General features: G+C 39.9%; 1 protein-coding gene across 2 annotated transcripts in view; it reads right to left on the bottom strand.

Annotated features, from left to right (window-relative positions):
• Window positions 1-16,801, bottom strand: part of RBMS1 (RNA binding motif single stranded interacting protein 1) — a 96,487-nt gene that overhangs the window by 61,941 nt on the left and 17,745 nt on the right. For both annotated transcript variants that reach the window (XM_086616186.1, XM_086616187.1), the window contains exon 2: window positions 6,166-6,341. In XM_086616186.1, the coding sequence (XP_086472312.1) occupies window positions 6,166-6,341 (176 nt within the window). The remainder of the gene's footprint in view (window positions 1-6,165; window positions 6,342-16,801) is intronic.

Raw genomic sequence — 16,801 nt, 5'->3', positions numbered from 1 at the left:
TAGCAACCTCTTAAAAGGTGGTCAGCTCAGACATTCGTACCCACTCAGCGTGTTGCAGTGTCACAGAAGCTCGTGGAGCCGGTTTACGCACCATGCTGGCACGCAGCTCCTCTGGCAGCTTGTCTAGCTGAGAAACTGGGCACATCGGCTGGGCAGAAAACAAGTGAGATTATCTAAATCCTGGTCCCAAGGTTACTGCGGGGGTTTCTTTGGAGCACTGCACTGTGCTCCACACCAACGCGTGCCTGCGCCGGCAACACAGCACCGGCACAGTCAGTTATTACATCTAGGGAACACACCTTCACCCTTCTTGGCCTTACGTTTGCTCTGAAGAATGAAACTGGATGAAAAAGTACAGTTAAGGGAATTCTGCTGCAGATTATACAAAACCCAAACCACGCACAGTTCGTGGAGAAGGAATAAAGAAAAAGACGATGCTGGTACCATACAGCATTAAAGCTAAACATTATAAATCACATACTGCTCAATTGGTAAACAATCTACCTTCTCCTGCAACCAAATGATATTCTGTAAACCTGTTGTTATTTATTCAGAGATGTAGGCAATAATACTATTTCAAAAAATGCATACATAAATGTCTAAAAGGACTAATTTGTAGAGGACTTCTTTCCACCCTAAAAAAATGTAAGAACAATAGATAGGCTCTTGCTCCAGTATAATCAGTATTAATACTGATCTCAAAGGGAACAGTTTGAGAGACACTGATATATCACACTTAATTATATGACATGAAATCATATTCCACATAATTATGAATGCAATATTTCACTGCAGCTGACAAACCATGAAAGAAAAATGCCAGAAAAAAATGGAGAATAAAGGAGAAAGGAATGAACAGAAAATATTTTTTTAAAAAATTGGAGAAGTTAGCTTTGAAATCTTCCATTCCACTTTCCCTGACCCATGTCACCTATCTAAAGGGGTCATGCTCACGTGCTACAAACATTTCCTTCGACCGAACTGAGCAGCAGTTACCTCCCAGACCATTCTGCCAAAAAAAGGTAAATGTAAGAGACAATGGGACTATTTCCTGAAGTCCAGCCACGTTCTTCTTCTAATGAGATACGCTGAGCAAAATTAGCAGATTTCTTCCTCTTAGCTGACCACAGTGACGACAGCTCCCTGCTAGAGTAAATGTTTGAGCTCCAGTTCACCACTTCTCAGCCTTGAGTGTATTTGAAGGAGATGGGAAATGGCAGCACGGGGAGAGGTCACAATTAGGAGGCAAGCAAAGAACATGGAAACGCTACTATACTAATGGATGTCACATGACTTAATTAAAATGTCTCCTTTATTAAAAGCAAGGAATCGAAACTACTTTTAGGTGCTCTTGCCCCAAAACAGAGAAACATTAGAGCTTGCAACTACAAAAAACTTCCATGCTGTGGAAACAAAGCTGTACAGTACGCCTGGCTCAAACATTTCAAAACCACCATTAGCCTGCCATTAGTTTTAGCTATGCTTGTGTTCCTGATGCTGAATATTTAGGAAGGAATCCTTAAAATACTCTCTCAAGAAAAAACACAGTTTCACAACATGCATAAGCAAAGGCAGCTGCTACAAGATTCTGTTTTAGTGTTCCAACCATCCTGGTGCAGAACAATGATCTGTTGTGGTAATTATATCACTAACTTTGTTACCTTAAACCAGCTGCTTTCCTAATTGTAATACCATTAAAAACCCACACTACAACCATACAGCAATAATTTCAGAGGGAAGCCTTAAGTGAAACAGTCCAGAGCAAAAACAGGTTTTAAAAGAAATATCATATAGACTAGAAACAGCTCGACACAAGCAACACAGTACGAGCAAACAGCCTAGAAGGGAGCACACCAAAGGGTGGGCTGGCGTGATGGTTTATGCTGAACTCAATGGAGGAGACCTGGGTTAAGCCTCAAAGCTTGAAATCTCACTGGGGATTGTCAGGAGGATGAAGGCTCTGCTGCATCATCCTCATTTGACGACGTAAATGGCACGGAAGGAGGTCTCTGAAGAAATTCAGCGTTACAGAGATGCCATGCTACAGGCTAGTAAGTAAATCATAAGCAAGACGGTGGAAAGCACAGGGCTTTGGAACTGTGTGGCTTGAGTATAGAGGCCACTCACAGCGAAGCCCAGCACTTAGAGGAAGTCTGGAAAGCACCTAGAAAATGTGTCAAAGCAAGTTACAGGCTCCTGACTGAATCTCCTAAGACACAATCGCGTTAAGTCCCTAATCACATAAGCAGTCCCAAAAATTTCAGAGAATAACTGGAATGGATTTAATCTTGCATCTTCAGATCCAGATATTAAACAAGCTACAAGGACTGGCTGTCTAACAGTCACCGAATAAGAAAACACAATTAAAGCCTAAATAAAGCATTCATAATCAAAAACCCAAGACAACAGCTGAAGGAGGCACATCAAGCCACGCTGGGGGAAGGGAGTACAATTAGGCACAGCTGAGGCTGACACCACTCCAGCAACCCTGCAAAACCAGAACTCCATGGCAGAGGTTTGCTCAGTACAGCAGAGCTCACCCAAGGGCACTACATGGTTTGGGAAAAGAAGCTGCACAGCGGAGTCGGGCAGTGAGGACAGACACAGAAATTGGTCCGAGTCTCACAGCCAGTGTGGACGTCGGGCAGCTTCCCGCAGGCTTCCCCAAACCGTGCTGATCAGCTCCATGTTGTAATTTCTCCTTTCCTCTGCTCTCGTCCTTCTGTTTAGCTCATTTCTCCTGCCTAGCTTCCCATGTAAAAGACATCATCTGTGGGCCATTGCACCAATTGCTTTGCCTACCCTTACATCCCTGATAGAGAGCTCTTATGGCCAGGACTGACTCACATAGCGTTCCCCCAACACTCCGGACTCTGGTTCTGAGCTGGCTGTTACAACATCCTTGCAATGAACATAACACCTACCTTATTCTTCCCCACACTTCTGCCTCTGGCACAACTGATATGAAGAAATTTGTTTTCCCAATGCAGAACTGGAGTAGCAGGCTCAGGTTTGAATGAACTATTCAGAAACGTGGCAGCTTCGTTTCCCACACAAAAGCCAATAATACTGTCTGAAAGTAGCTGTACTCCAAGGCAAGCCTTCACAACAAAATTAGAATATGCTCTTTTCATCTCAAAAAAGAGGCAAAAGCTTCACCTAATAGAGCACTAGAAAGAACAAAGCAGACGAAGGTGGCGAGCACATTTGTAGAAACACATATTGGCAAATCGCGCTCTTGCCAGGAAAGTACTTTTCCACAAAACTGACAAACATTTGCTAACTGTATTTGTAAATACTACACAGCTGTGCTACAACAGGAAAGCAAGCCCAATGCTTCTATAATTTGATAAGAAGTTTTTCTAGTGATTCACCAAAAATAATTAATCAAAACAAAAACATGGCCAAAATTAGCACTGCTAGCGGTTGTGAGCAAGAACCAAAGCAAATATATTGACTAAAGCAAATAAAAGTCACTGTATAAGCAGATCCCCACACAAGAACTGTGTAGATTCTCCTGCCTTGCATTCTGCAGGATTACAGTGAAAGCAGTATTTCTCTACAATAACCACCACTGAAATTAACTTTTCAGTACAATGCATATAATACAAGCCCATGACGATCAGAGGGAAAAATCTGTGCAGATGGGATGTTTCTGGCATTTGTAGTGACAACGACATTTTTCAGCCGTTACTTCCTCAATCCACAGGTGTTTTTCTGCCTTGTCTGACAACAGCCAAAAGAAAAAACAAAGCCAGTGACCTTTTTCTGTATGTCCACTGAAAAATGCTTATTGCCAGCTAGCAAGATCATTTCTGCACTATGCCGAGCAGCCTTTCTATCCATTCTTAGCATAAAGGACTCCAGTGGACACTCTCTTAGGATGGCAACATCTACTCTATATGGTGGAAATGAGATAAAATTACTCTAAAGCCTCCCAGTAAAGTCTTAGGCATTTGGAAAGAGCTAATGAACATATTTCAGAGATCTGGAGTAAAGATCGGTTTCTTCATTGACTTCTATGTGTCCAAGATTTTACTATTCATTTATTTTGTATTGTCTCAGCTTAAAAAATGAACATGGCAGGTTCACTTTCAAGAATATCTTGCCCTCTATGTCCTAGCGGTTTAGGCAGATTTGTAGGAAGGAAACATTTGGCATCTGAAACTTTCCATAGTCTACAAAAGTGGATTACTGAGCTTCTGTGAACAAGGAGAGAGTGCTGTCAGTTCTATCTTACAGCATCATCAAGTTAGTTGCCAAGGGGCTATGTCAGCAGAGGAGCCTAAGGCTCTTAATAGATTACCCAGATTTTTGAGAGATGTTCCAAGCCTAAAATTTCTGGACATCTCACTTGGTTCCTCAGCAGAAATGGAGAATTTTGAGACAGGGCCTCCTTTCCTTTCAAGTAAGACATTTTGGAGAGAAATATCTCACAGGAAGAAACGCCATAACCTTCCAAGTCTGTAAATTCACTTCAGAATTGATTTAATAACTTCATGGCTGCAGTTCTTGCCTTTTCTTTACTTGCAAAATTCATGCTGTTCCAACTACAATTATGTATTGAACAGCAACAACAACAAAATTGGAATCTTTGGCTATCCAAGAGGAAATGGACTAGTTACAGCAAAGTATCGAGTATATTTTTTTCTAAGATGTTCACACATCGATGACATCTAAGATTGTGCAAACCGAAGTATCTTCAGAAAGAGATTTAGGAACTATAGTAACCACTGCACAAATAGTAGTTACTGGGTGGCTCCAGTGCAAAATAACCTCACTACTCTGTCCTAACATAACACGAGTGCGCAGGTCAAGGTTTCTTCATCACTTCAAAAGACAAAAATAGGAAAAATCCACTTCCGCAAAACATGCATTTGCAACTAAATTTCAAGTGACAAGAGGTCACTGTCACATGGGAAGCAGAAAAAATATTTAATTTATCAATGAATCTTTTCAGAGTGATAATCTGTTCTCTTTTCTGTAAAACACACAAATTTCATCTGCTGTTGGGAAAAATCACCAAATGGATTTTTTTTTTTTTCTTTAAAGACCTGAGAGCACGTTGGCTTTATTATAATACTAAGATGACTCATGTCTACTATCCTGAAAGTCCAAGTTTTGTTTAAAAAAGAAAAAAATAAAAATTCTTTTCTATAAATTAGGTACTAGACTTTTTTGCAAGATTCAAAAACAAAGGTGCCTCATATAAGCTGAGATACCAGACTTACAGGTTTTCCTAGCTATTTCGCTAACTTGTGTTGTGATCTTGGGCATGTTTTTTTGTATATCCTTAGTTACTTATCTGCTAAATTGAACACAAAATTACTTTGAGAATCTCAGACAGCAGTGTTATATACAAATCTTAATGATTCTCCATTCATTCAAGAGAGATCTGGGTGTTTTCTTACAGGTAGTACTGAAGAAAGGTGATTTTAAACAGTGTATAAACAAGATAACTGCACAGTCTCTTGACATCTGACCCCCATTTGAAAGTAACTAAAAGGCATGTGCTGCTGTAAAAACTAAAACACTAAACTAGAAATTCACACAAGCAAAAAGAAAAAATCTCTTATTAACAACATTGCCTGAAAACCTTCTGCTAAGCCAAGCCTACCTGGAACTTCAGCCACTAGAGAGGATACTGACGCGGATCGACTACTGTTAATCATGAATATAATCGTGCAGTAATGTACAGCCAACATAATTTAAGTCTGAAACTAGGATAAGCATTCAACGCACACTGTAATTTACAGTGATGCAGAACAATTTGAGGAGTTTGTATCAACAGATTATCTTAGTAGTGAACAGAGGAGACCCTCTGTTGCAGGTTCTTAATAGCAGGTTTCACATTCAGGTGTTAATTTTCATTTATCTGTGATTTCAACAGCATCAGGCAGCAGTATCGGTGGTATAGTTTTCACTAAAGCAATGGGTTGCTTCTGATCACCATTATATTTCAACTGTCTTTGCTTCTCCAAAGTGCCAAAGATGTTCTTTTCTGTCTGATTGCCAGGGAAGTTAAAACTTGCCATCGTACTATAGCACAGGATTTTTATTTACCAATCTGTTTTTCTTCCCTCATAATCTAAACACTCATTTTGTATACCTACTATAAGCTTTTAAGGTAAGACATTATAATTTATATTTAAGCACAGTACTTACGGTTGGCATAATTTTACCAGGTCCTGATCAGTGGTGTTGGGAGGCAGTGCTCTGATGTAAAGGTTTGTTTTACTTAATTGATCCCATCCTGAGTTGCTGCTGCTACTACTGTTGTTATTACTGCTGGTGGTGCTGGGACTAGGAGGAGCCATTGGGTGGGCTGGTACAATGGACTGCTGCAAAGGAAAAAGCGCGTTAGAAGAAATCATAGATAGCAATCACAGCATGCACGTTATCTCAGTCTACAGTAGCCTGTTTCCCATTTGGAGCACTGCGTCAAATCTGTATGTAATTACTCATATATTTAAGATACCCCCTACTTTCACACCGGATTTGGGACAGGGCTCACAGGCACATTCTAATACACGCAGCCACCACCTGAAGCATGCACAACCCATGACACAGGCTCAAATTATATATAGTCTCTGCTGAATATTACTCATAGAATTTTATCATTCTTCATTGTGGCATCTGATGTGAAAATGGAATAAGAGATATTATTGCTCTAGCTTCCAGCAGGTATAAACTAAGTTTACAACACTATGACTATTCCACATGTCAAATGAATTATTGTGGCAGACATGAAGCTTATGTTACTTCCTTAATCTATATCCAGAAATGTAAAAATAATGAGAAGCCTCTTTTACCTCTCTTCTGGCTTTTAGTACTTCACACAATACTGCTATTATTTTTTTTTTCAAGAGAGAGAGAGAGAGAGCACAGACAGCTTAAGGACCAGACTTTATATTAATTGCATGCCTTGGCAGAATTTTCATACTGCCACTGATCTCAGTATTTGTGAATTATTTTAAGAGTCTCAAGGTTTCGTATAATGGCAAAAAATCAAGTTTCAGAAGGAGATATGCACATAAGCACTGCTGCCTAGTCCTTAAGGTATCTAATGCTACTGTTCTTAAAACCAAACCCTAATGGAATGTAAAAACAACCCAGAGAAAATTTGCAGAAGAGCAGTCTTAATCATTTGCATTGACAACAGTATAGCAGGACATGGCACAGAAAGCAATACAACCAGGTCTGTGGTGTTGTAAGAGAGGAGTACTTTAAAGAATATACTAGAGAGCTACAGTTGCCAGTAAAAGTCTTGTGACTACAAGGTTTTCACTGACAAAGAATTGGCTGCTTGGGGCCCCTTTCCTGCAAAAGCCTGAGACTCCACGGCTCGAGAAGCTCACAGTGAAGAACCACCCTGTGAACTGCAGGGGAAAGGCGCAGCAGGGGAAAAAAAAATAAAAAATAAAGTGGAATACAAAGTAGATGTCAGCATAGACTCACTTGTTCCCTCCCTGGTGCCACCCTGTTGTTTGGACTGGTACAAAGAGTTGCGTAGCCACAGCCTGAACCAAAAAAATGATCTTCACTGATCTGGTTCACCACATGTGGTTTTGTGCTACGTAAAAGCTTTGGCTGTCACAAGGCAAGGGAACAGGAATGTGTAGGCAGGGAGGAGAGGATTACAGTTTACCTCAGCTTAAAGCACCCATGAAACTACAGCTCTACTACACAAGAAAAGTGAAACTATTTTGGAGATAACCTCGGGAAGTTGGAATGAAATTGTGAGTGGGAGAAAAGTACAAAGGCATGCCTTATATCAGATACTTCATGATAATTATGTGTTTCTTTTTTGTGTTTCCTTAGGAAAGTTTTGAAATCTTCCAATTCCGCATATTGCGAAGTTAATTATGCAGCAATAATAGCCTGGAACAGCAAACTGCAACACTTGATACAAAAATCAGCATTCATATGTAGAAACACTGTTGTTGCCTAATTGAATTGAACTAAAAATTGCAAAAAAAAATATTCCTGATCACTTAAAATTTCAAAACCGAACATCAATATTTCATTGTCATAGGGCTGGGCTTTTTTCTTCATTTGTTTTTAAGTAAAGATATTTAGAAACATCAAATATCTTCCAAAAGAATTATACGTGGCCTTGAAGTGCTGATCTAGAATTTCTTCCAGGCACGATTTAAAATAGGAAAAAGATTAAACCCTCCCTCCAAGTTTGTAATGGAAACATTGACAGATTTTAACTATAGCAGTGCAAGTTGGGCTGTCAGACTGTTCTGCTTCCAGTAACACCAGGCAATTATTTTTAGGGTTACAAGCAATGCAGAGTGACAGAGCAACTAGTTTCAAAACATTTTCATAACAAACTGAACAAACTTAGTCTGGCACAGCACTACTCTTCTCTTCAAAAAGCCTTCAGCGGAGTTCTCAAAACGCACACAGTGACCCAATGCACAACCACTCTGTCCAAAGTTTCCAAACATGCTCCCCTCTCATGCGCACATGTACAGCTGCCATGAAACTCAACACACACATACCAGTCGTCATGTGAATGGTGACCACTATCAGAAACTAAGAGCCTCTATTCTGGTTTTCAGTATCTTCACTTTGGTTTTGGTTTCACTTCTTACAATATTTTTCCCTTAAAATCTTTGTTTGTTATGTTATGAAGAACTGAAGCTTTGTAAAATCTTGTCACCGTCTGGACAAAGGCAGGAGAGAAAAACAAGTGTGCGGACAGAGCAGGAATCCTGTGTCTTCCTATAAAACCTAAAACACTTCATTCTGAGAAATTTCAACTTTTATTTAAACACAAAGATGCTCTAGAACTAGTGGTCACATCCAAATGTGATAGGAATGTACAGACAGAAGGTTTTTCACTGCTTCCACAGAAACTCACACCTTTACTAGCCTTAAAGGCTTTACAAAACACAGACACTGGGTGCGCCACAGCTCCCAAACCCCGCAACCCAGTGACACACCAACAACCACTAAAGGGCCAGTGACATCTTAAAGCCATACGACGTCAACACACTTCTTACATTAAAACTTAATTTTTAAATTTGAACCATTCTTTTCACTCTGTTCCTCACTGATCACTTCTCGTAAAAACTAAGTGACAGAGGTCCCCACTTTGTTCCAAGGGGTCCTTCCGGCTGCGGTCGCTGCGAAGGCTGGGCGGCGGCGCAGAGCCCCGCTGCCAGAGCTGCGCTGGCAGAGCCTCCTCCACGGACAGCTCACGCCAAGAGCAGAGTTTTTCCGCTGGCGTAGTTGCATCACCTCCCCAAACAACATAAGCTACACCGATAAAAGTTCCCTTCTGCCAGCACAGCTGCATCCACGCCTGGGGTCTTGCCAACATATCGATGTCAGCGAGGATGTACGACCTTTTTTCCACACCCCTGGCTGATATAGTGCTCGCTGGCAAGACGTTCGGCAGCAGAGACCTGGCCAAAGTTTGGGGTTATTTGTTCAGAAACAGCTTTCATGAACATTAACTGAAAGCTTTTTATAAAACCTGAAATCCATTTTGAAAAGTTTTTTTTTTTTTTTTTACAAACTGTAGTCTTTACTGCAAGTTCCTATCAGAAGCTGTTAAGATTTTATCATAGACTTCACAACAGTTTGCAATAATTTGCAATAACATAACATACATAAAAATGCATTCATTAATTTCTGTTCTTAATTGCTGCATCCTAAATTAAGACACTGAACAAAAGCAGAGGAGGAATAAATCTAAGTAACAGACCATTATTTCCTGTGACAGTATTCCTGTTCACAAGAAATATAATTTTTACACTCGTTTGCCATTTCCTCCTTAGTCTTCACTCCCAAAGATAATTAGTGATCGTTCTTTCTCCACAGCAGTTTCCTTCCTGTCATCTTCGACAAACATCTAAGCAAAAAAGGCCACTGACAGAATAATCATCCCATACGCTGTATGATCACCCCATCCCATCCTGGAGCCAGCTGTGAGGAGCTCCCGACACAGTCACCTGATTTCCGAGGGACGTTCCCTACAGCCCTCCACAGCAGTGGGAAAACCACAGGTACTCGTTAGGAAAAGGAAAAGCTCAGTGATGGAACAGGCCCCATGGAGTGCCTTAAACCAAGGAAAACTGCCTGCCTGCGTTTTCTTCTCAATATAAAACCCAAACGGGAATAATCACAAGTACTGAAAAACAACTGGAGAATATACTCATCTTTATAAGAACCATTCCTGTCTTTCTTATAAACCACTCTACGCTTAGGGACTGGAAATGAGTCAGAGCAAGATTTTGCCTGCCAAGGAGAAGAATCTCTTTGCTGTCAACAGGAAAAAAACACACAAAAAACACACCCAACCAAAACAAAATGGAAAAACCCTGAGAAATTCCTTTGACCTGGGAGTTGAGATACTGATCCTTGCTGCTTTCAGACTACAAAAGTCCAAGGAAACTCCAACAAGCAGAAGATAACTCGGATAAAGACTGTCCCAAAACAGAGTGTGATTATTATGGTATCAATCCATTTAAGTCTCTAACTTTGCGTCACAAAAGCACGTCTATGAAGTTATATAACAGGCTGGCATTTAATTATGAGTTCCTTCACTCAGCTAAAATTCCTGACAAGGAAAAATACCGTGACTTTTAACAACAGAGTTAGTTCTTGCACATCCACTCTAAATTCAAACCATAAATTACAGCATACATGAACAATCTGATTTAGCTTGAGCTGCTACTTGGATCATCTCATAGTTTCAAAATCCTGTCGCTGGTGTTTGCCTAGCTTTGTTCAGGTGATTAAGCTCCCAGTACCTGTTTACCCTGCCTGACTTTGCCTAACCTCCCCGATTTCACTGAACAGCATCTCAAAATAGCACCTTCAGTAACTGGCACTGATATAAAAATTACCATACGTTTTTGTGGATGCGTGCAACAGTGATAAAAAGTATTAAATTACTTGAGTCTCGAAAAATTCTGGATTAAATTGAGAGTTGATTTTTTATTTATTGATTAATCTACTTAACACAGAGTTTTACACATACAATGAAAGCAAAGGCTCAGGAAAATAAAAGATGCCACATCTATTACAGCAAGACATTGCCACACTTACTGCACAACTCAGGAAACAGGAGGTTGTTTGGAATAAAAATCATGTCCCAAACAGAAAGAACTCCAAATGATTAACAGAAATGACTGTTTGCTGATGAAGACAGTTGCTTTAACACCTTCCTTTAGACAAGGAAACATTAAACTCTGATTGCTTGGTCTAAGGCTGCAAACTGATGGCTGCAGCAGAGATGCCATTCCATGGTTTCCATCATCATGTCTGAAATGTCATGGCAAGCAAAACTGAATTTCTGGAGACTTCTCCAAGTCCAATTCTCAGTGGACATGAATCAACCAGTAGAAATAGAAAGATCTGCTGCTGCTGTATTCGCATGTCCTGCCTTAGGGTAGGTTCTCTGACTGCTGTTCTTCAGTCTGTCAGCACTTATCATGGGAAGATTCAGCAAGTCAGCTGCTTTCTAAGTATTTTCAGGATGATACCAGTATAAAGCGTAGACAGCATCTCAGAAGCTGGATCCTCCAGACTCCTGTTGAAAATCTCCTCAGAAGGGAAAAACCCTGAGACCAGCCCTGTTTTCCTCCTTTAAACCATCAACCTTAACTTCTCTTTGCACAGGTAAAGAACATGGCCTCACAGTCATGCTGCAAGAGTCAACAGGACTATTCCAGCAAAGGCTGGTTTTCTGCACAAGGCTGAGACCACAGATAACGCATCCTGTGATCACACATAGCTATTTGCACACCTGGGATCCAAGCCCATTCCATCTTCCTTTAGATAGTGAAGATGGGTGTTGGTGCTCCAGCCACATGGAGCAGAAACAACTAGGTGCTGGAAGAGGTAGGACTCTGTGGGCGGAGGCTGGCATCAACCAGAGACTCTCCCAGTTACGAAATATCACAGACAGCTTAGGAGCACCTGGAGATCCAGCCCTGGGTTTCTCCCAAAACGCTCTCTAAACCTTCCATACCTTGGCATGAAAGAACTATGTCCAAAATACTACAGCTGGGATTACCATAATGATGCAATAAATAGGTTGAGAATCGAGTACTTAAAAAAAAATAATTAAAAAAATCACACTGCATAGGGGAAAAAAAAAACAAACAACAAAACAAAACCAAGATACATTGCCTGTATGTTATAGCCAAGTCCTACGAAATCTATTTTTCTAAATACAGATTACAGTCTTCTCCATACTAAAAGGAAATAAAAGGAAACAAAAACAGACGTATATCATCACATATCTATGAAAGTAAAAAAGGAAAGTTATTTTCAGTTTGACGACTTTTTTTTTTTTAATTAATATTGTCTTTATTCTCAAGTCCATTGTGTTTTAACTAATTCGAACCATATTGCCAATAAGAATGAGAAAAGCTTCCAGCAAAATCCAGGGAAGCAGTCAATACACATTTTTTCTGAGCCATTTAAGAAGCCCTTCCTTGAAATACAGAAATGCAGGAGCGAGTAGATGCTTTTCTCAGCTTCCTTTTAAAAAGATCTTCATGTAGAATGGCTCAATCGGCAACACAACAAGACAAAGTCTAGTATAAACTCTTGGTCACAGCTCAGATGCTCCTAACAATTTCAGCCCTAGACTACTCTGATTACAACCCAAGCTCTCTCCCCACTGACAGCCATTTTGCTTCTTTTTCCTCAAGATGGTGAGAGGACAAACCACCGTTCACAGTAACATAACAGGACTAAATCTGTTCTCACCAGAAAGCAACAATTACTAACAACACTAAGTACAGAAGTAAACAATTCCAGCTTGTTACAAAATGTCACGTTCCCATATTTTTACAGGAGATGGAACTAGTATTTTTTAAAATATGCATATTAAAGCTTAATGCAACAGCAATCTTCTGTTCATAATGAAACAAAGCTCCGAATCTATGTATTTCCTTTTATGAAGACACTTGAAAAAGTGGGAGCATAATCCTGGCCACAGTGAAGTATATGACAAAACCCACACTGATGCTACCAAACAGTTTTTTCATTATTATTATTGTTACTAAAAAACCCCACAACTCTAACTCAGAGACAGCAGGAGAAGTTGCACCAACAGAGCAAGCAATGGATGCAGGAAGCTTCTCCTGGCTCAGGCGGCTCCTCTGAAGTCTCAGTGATAATGAAAAAGCTTCGAAGTTCCCATGAGCTCACCTACTCCACTGACTTCATCCCCTCTCAGGGATTTTTAGGTGCTTCACTGACTGACTCCTCCAGTCCAGTGACAAAGAAAAGGTGCTGGACACATGAAACAAGCCACACTACAGTACAAAGGAGAGAGATGGAAGCACTGAACTGGGCTATGTCCCTGTTCCCTTGCAGAAGCTACCAACTCTTCTCCCTTCTGCTTGCTCATCATGAATCACAGCATTCGATTCCCTCTCAGTTTCATACCTGGATTCCCTGGACAATCCTCTGAAACGAATACATTGGCATCATGCCCTAGCCATGGCAAAATTATACAATCTTCTAAAGCAAAAAATTTCAGGTTTAGTTTCTGAAATTTGAACAGGCTGCAGCAATCTAACAGCTAGACTATGTTAAAACAATATAAAAAGAAGTTAAGATGCTGAAGTAACTGAAGAAAGAGAGCTTGGTACTGAGACCTACTAGACAAAAAAGCATGCACATGTTTTTGTGGTTAGCCCTTCATTGAGTAATAGACACAGAAGAATTCACTGCCAACTTCCTTCTTGACTCTAGTAAATAGGCAGACTTATTTCCTTCAGTGAAACCAGCCAAGGCTTTTGCTCAGGATCCAGAGAGAAAATGGTGCTGAATCCCTAGACTATGTTAAAGTTTTTGTTCCAGCCGGAGGATTTAAGTTGCAATTATAAGAAAACACATGCCTTCTCAGAGAGGCTTAACTCACTACTAATGGGTTTATGCAAGTCTCTGAAAGGTAGCAAGTCTAGCACATGACACTGAATACAAATAATAAAAATAATTCCTCCTTTGCATTACACATCTGTTGGTACATGTTAATAGCAGGGTATAAAACCTTATAATGTTTTCCACAACAGGAAACATCCAATATATTGTTGGTAGGTGAAACGCTTCAACTGAAGCAGCAATTAACTTAGAAACTCCTGTGTCATGCAGTAGGTAAGACTAGACCAGGGATGGTCACATCAGAGCTGGCAAATCACATACAGCTCAGAAGACAGTACTTCCAGACACTAACCCAAATACAACTTCCTAAGTTTTTTAGATCTCAGGTTGATAGGAGAGGGGCCACATTGGGTCATACGCCAGCAGGAAGGTCCTACATGGTGACATGGGCCATACTTCCCGTGGAATCCGTGAAATGCCAGCGATAAGCACATGGAGGGTTTCTTAAAGCACCAAAGGCAGCATCTACGAGGTTTAAGGGGAAAAGTGCAGAACTGTAGCATTTGCAGATGCTGACAGATGACTCCTTCGGTGCTCGCAGTGTTAAGAGGTTCCAAGATCTCTAAACTTAGAAGGTCATAGCAGTGTCTCCTCTCTGTATATACAACTTTGCTTAAGCATTCATTAAACAGGAAACTCCTACTCACTACCACCATTTAAAAACTCTTCAGGTGTCAGCCCAAAACAGATGAAAAATCAAAAAGAACAAGTATCCAGGCAATTATTGTATTTCATGAAAGTTGTTGAATTCCCAGGACACGAAAAAAAGGTTCAGCCAAACTGCAGCTGGCACACATAGAAGTCCCATAAATAGTTTCACTTCTCTGTCAGCCATCAAATGTCTTGCAATTTTACTTTTTTTATTTTTTATTTTTTTAAAGGGGAAGAGGAAGAGCCAGGGAACTTTCCAGTCAGCCCAACTGGAAAAAATTGTTTAACAATCACCTTATAAAAATCTAGATGATAACAAAATGACAAAAAAAAACGTAGACAGACTAGATCTGTCAAAAACAGATCACATCAAAACAATTTCATTTTCTTCACTGCCAGTGCAACTGGCTTAATGGATAAGGCAGAAGCAGTAAATATCTAGAGATCTTGACTGAGACTTCTGACACCATCCCACGTGGTATTTTCATCAGCAAAATAAGGAAATATTGCCTAGATCAGCAGTTCCCTTTCTAAGGCACTCTGAAGCAGAAAGTAAGGTGTGGACTGGAGTAGAGCACAAGCCAATAAACTCATTAGCTTCTCCGCACGCACTGTCATAGGAGAGGAGGAAGCAGAGTAAAAAGGCACACTGAAAGGCATCGTTGATCCTATCGCTTCCTCCTCCTTCCCAGACCTCAAATTCATGGTACTTCTCAACCTTTCTGGCTTTTAACTACTGCTTAATAAACGAAGTTACCCTAAACAAGACTGAAGATCAGAAGGTGCACTAAGACCTTAAAATAGAAAATACTGCTCTGATTAGTAAAATACAAAGCTCCTATCATTTTTTTTTTCTGAAAGAACAATTAAAAACAACCAGACATCTCCCATAATAAAAAATGCACAGGAAAAATGGCTTTTTTTTCCTTATCCATGGAATCTGGAAATAAGTGTACTGAAATCTGAAAATAAATAATATGTATTATCCTCTTATTGCATTTATAGTGTAACGGGAAGAAGTAAAATACCAAAAGCAGCATTCACCAGGTGGGACTTAAACGTACGGAAAATGAGATACCTGGATTTATCCTGGGTATTTTTTGGCTCCCTTGTAGGAAAATAAGAGACAGCAGGTAACCATTTTTCTAAGTGAATCCTGCAAAACAGCTCTGGCACTGAGACTTTCCTGCATCACACAAGGCAGTTACTTTTGTTCAGATGATAGACTCTTCTGTTAGAAGAACGCAGATCTTCAGCTCCACTGCTATTTTGTTCACCTTTTTAGTCATTACTTGTTGTGAACTTTCACCTCCAGTGCCAACAAAAAGGGACACAGGCAATATTCAATGTGATCAAAAACTTTTCAAGTACTGCTAGAATATGTTAAAACACATTTTTATGGGCGTAAGTAATTAAGTTTTTAACTTCATAAAGTAGTAAATATGCAACATTCACGAGGCCACCCTCTTAACGATTAAGGATGTCATCCATCATTGCATTTCGGTGGTTAGTCCAGCTAAGTCCATACATCTCATAAAGCTGCTGCTTATGAGTCTAAGTACCACGTTAAAAACTAGTGCAGTACAGACACGTAGATACCTTGGCTTATTCGGAGAACTGCCTGAATATCTGTATTACAAAGATCGGCAGTACAGTTAAAAAAAAAAAAAAGTATGTTTGGCCAATCTTTAGTTCTTTAAAATAATAAAGAAAGAAATGTTTTACTTTGAAAAGTTAAAAACTCCACAGAAAAGTTTCTGAAGTATTATCTACTGTTCTTCTATATTGTATTAGATTTAAGATTTGTGATAAGCTTTTGCAAGTATTGCCTCTCACTTTAAAAAGCGTCACAGGCTTCACGAAGGACATATGAGAATTCTGCAGTTTATTTTCGTTTTATTTTAATTCTTTTTACAGTGTTTCTTTTTTTATTTTTTGTTTTCCAAACTCTTGGTTTTTTCCCCAAAACTTCAATTTAATCATTCTGCTCATCTGGCTATCCTATCTACCCTCCCTCCATAGACAGCAATTATAGGACAGAAACGGCACCGCATTGAAGATGCGTGTCAAAAGAAGCATCTGCTTTTTTGGCAAACTCCACACTGTTGGTGGCATTGGAATTATTGCTATACTGTTTGTCACAGGGTTAGACCACAGATGGCTCTTTTGGCTGACATGGGATCCGCTATGTCATTTTCTGTTTATTCAAGTTAAAAAATAAATTGAAGAA

This window comes from Tauraco erythrolophus, chromosome 8, assembly GCF_009769465.1.
Source record: "Tauraco erythrolophus isolate bTauEry1 chromosome 8, bTauEry1.pri, whole genome shotgun sequence".
Classification (NCBI taxonomy): Eukaryota; Metazoa; Chordata; class Aves; order Musophagiformes; family Musophagidae; genus Tauraco; species Tauraco erythrolophus.
The sequence above is the reverse complement of the archived record's forward strand: the minus strand, read 5'-3'. Positions and strand labels throughout refer to the sequence as shown.